General features: G+C 52.4%; 1 protein-coding gene across 1 annotated transcript; it reads left to right on the forward strand.

Annotated features, from left to right (window-relative positions):
- The first annotated feature begins 936 nt into the window (after window positions 1–936).
- Window positions 937–2,223, forward strand: LOC135827688 (uncharacterized). Its single transcript, XM_065340143.1, has one exon. It carries the CDS (start codon window positions 937–939, stop codon window positions 2,221–2,223), a length of 1,287 nt encoding a protein of 428 aa, XP_065196215.1.
- Window positions 2,224–2,459: the final 236 nt, after the last annotated feature.

Genomic DNA, 2,459 nt, shown 5'->3' on the forward strand with positions numbered 1-2,459 from the left:
GAAATCATTCTTGTTTTCGAGTTATCTGTCGTCCGTTGCTTGGACTTCTTTGGAGCGAATAATTATTGAAAGGAAGAGTCAAGATGTATTCTCTTGTTGGAATAATGACCATGAGCCTGATGTCAGTGATGAGAATATAAATTTAGTTAATCCTCCAGTTCCCACGGAATTCGTATGTTGAGAATTTCGTACATGGTCCTTCGAGCTTCAACACGAGCCCGGGAAATTTGATTTGTAATTATGGCCGAGACGGAGACTGAGGATCAGCCCAAGACGACAACAGTGTCGGTCCAACGGTTAGTTCGATTGCGTGGAGCACATCGGTCAGCTGCCTCCAAATTGGTATCTAGAATCGATGATTTTGTGGCCCAGATTTCCTATGTTACGAGGAGCTCACCCGAGTGGCAAGGGGAAGATCTCAGCGTAAATGATAGAGAGGATTGTGCCTTGGAACTGAAGAAGCTCCGGGAGAAAGTGGATTTGCTGGGGCGCTTGGACTCCCAAATTTTGGACGCCATCGAGGACGACGACATTGAATCTGAAATTTGTGATGCAGCGGATTATCTTATGAAGTACGAGTCCCACATCGGCAGGGCTACGCGAGCCATTTCAGATGCAAGTCAACTGTTGGAGAATATCGCCAGTGTACGAGCTTCCCAATCCTCACAGCCAAAGACAGAGTCATTGTCACCCGTTTCCGGAAAGGATGAGTGCTGCACAACAAGCAAGGCCAAGGGCAATCTGGACAGTCGGGAACCAGCTCCAGATGAGACTGGTGAGGAGTCGCCAGTTGTCGCCCCGTGTGACTCGCGTTCCAGTGTAGTATCTAGTACGAGTGCCAGTAGTGGAAGCAGCTTCCACCACCGGATGAAGCTGCCCAAGCTCGAGATTCCTAAGTTCAGCGGTGACATCTGAGCTTGGTCCTCGTTTTGGGACATGTTTGGGTCGGCCATTGATGGCAATGACACCCTGGATGACGTTGATAAGTTCAACTACCTAAAGTCCTTGGTAGTGGGAGAGGCACGAGAGGCAATTGCCGGATTTGCCCTGACAGGAGCCAACTACAGGGCTGCAGTTGACGTCCTCAAGCAACGATTCGGCAACGTCCAGGTCATTGTCGCCAGCCACATGGAGGGCCTCTTGAATGTTGCTTCTGTCACCAGCGAGGATGATGTGACTGGCGTCAGGAAGCTATACACCACCGTTGAGACACACATTCGTAGTTTACAGTCCCTCGGGATGAGTCGCGAGTCTTATGGATCCCTGTTGACGTCTGTTTTGATGTCCCGATTACCCGCAGAGTTCCGGCTCATTGTCAGCCGCAAGATTGCCGGGACTGAGCAGCATTGGGAGATCAGTGAGCTGCTATCGGCTGTCCATCTGGAGCTGTGTGCCAGGGAGCGAGCGGCACCGGCAACTAAGCCAACCATCCCGAAAGCCCAACCCAGAAAGTCCGCACCAGCCACAACGTCAACACTCTACACTGGTGCGCCTGAGCAACTGAAGTGCTTCTTTTGCAATGGTAGTCACACTGCCGGGAGATGCGTAACAGTGACGAATGTTGCCACCCGTAGACAGATCTTGAGGAAGCAAGGCAGGTGCTGCCGATGCCTCAAACGCAATCACATGGCAAAGACCTGTCCGAATGCATACTCTTGTGTCAAGTGTGGTGGGAGCCACAACGTAGCCATATGTCGTGGCGAGAGGCAGCAGAAGGCAGAGATGAACACGCAGGCTGTTGCTGCGAATGCTTCCGTGGACCCTCGCAGACAGGAATCGGTATTGCTACAGGCCGCCAAGGCCCTGGCATATAATGTCACACAGGCCGATCGCAGCGCCGCTATCCGACTGTTGATGGACGGCGGCAGCCAACGGACGTATGTTACGAGTGCTCTCCGTGACGCTTTGCAACATCCGGTCCTGGATCAATGTAAGGTCATTATCAAGGCGTACGGCCAGGACAACACAACGTCCCAAGTAGTTGATGTAGTTCAACTTGGAATCCGAGTCCCCGACGGCGAGGACATCACGGTACAAGCCTATGCTGTGCCGCTATTGTGTGACCCGATTACTGGCCAATCCATGCACACGTCAGTGGAGTGCTGTAGTCACCTCGATGGATTGGCGCTAGCCGACACCAGATATGACACAGGTACTCGATCAGTGGATCTGCTAATCGGCGTGGACCTCTACTGGACTATTCCAACGGGTAACATCATCTGAGGTGCCGACGGACCTGTGGCCATTGAGACAGAGCTAGGGTGGGTCCTATCCGGTCCAGCCACCGTACTTCCCACGCCAGAAGATACCAGTGCACTGGCCACGCACGTCTTCTCAGTCGAGGAAGAGGCATCAGCAGCAGATCGAGAGCTCACTGACTCCCTGCAAAGGTTCTGGGAAATTGAATCACTTGCAGACCAGGACAAGACGGAGTATGAAGAACTCGTTGAGACAATCAA

This window comes from Sycon ciliatum, chromosome 11 (genome assembly GCF_964019385.1).
Source record: "Sycon ciliatum chromosome 11, ocSycCili1.1, whole genome shotgun sequence".
In the NCBI taxonomy this organism is placed as follows: Eukaryota; Metazoa; Porifera; class Calcarea; order Leucosolenida; family Sycettidae; genus Sycon; species Sycon ciliatum.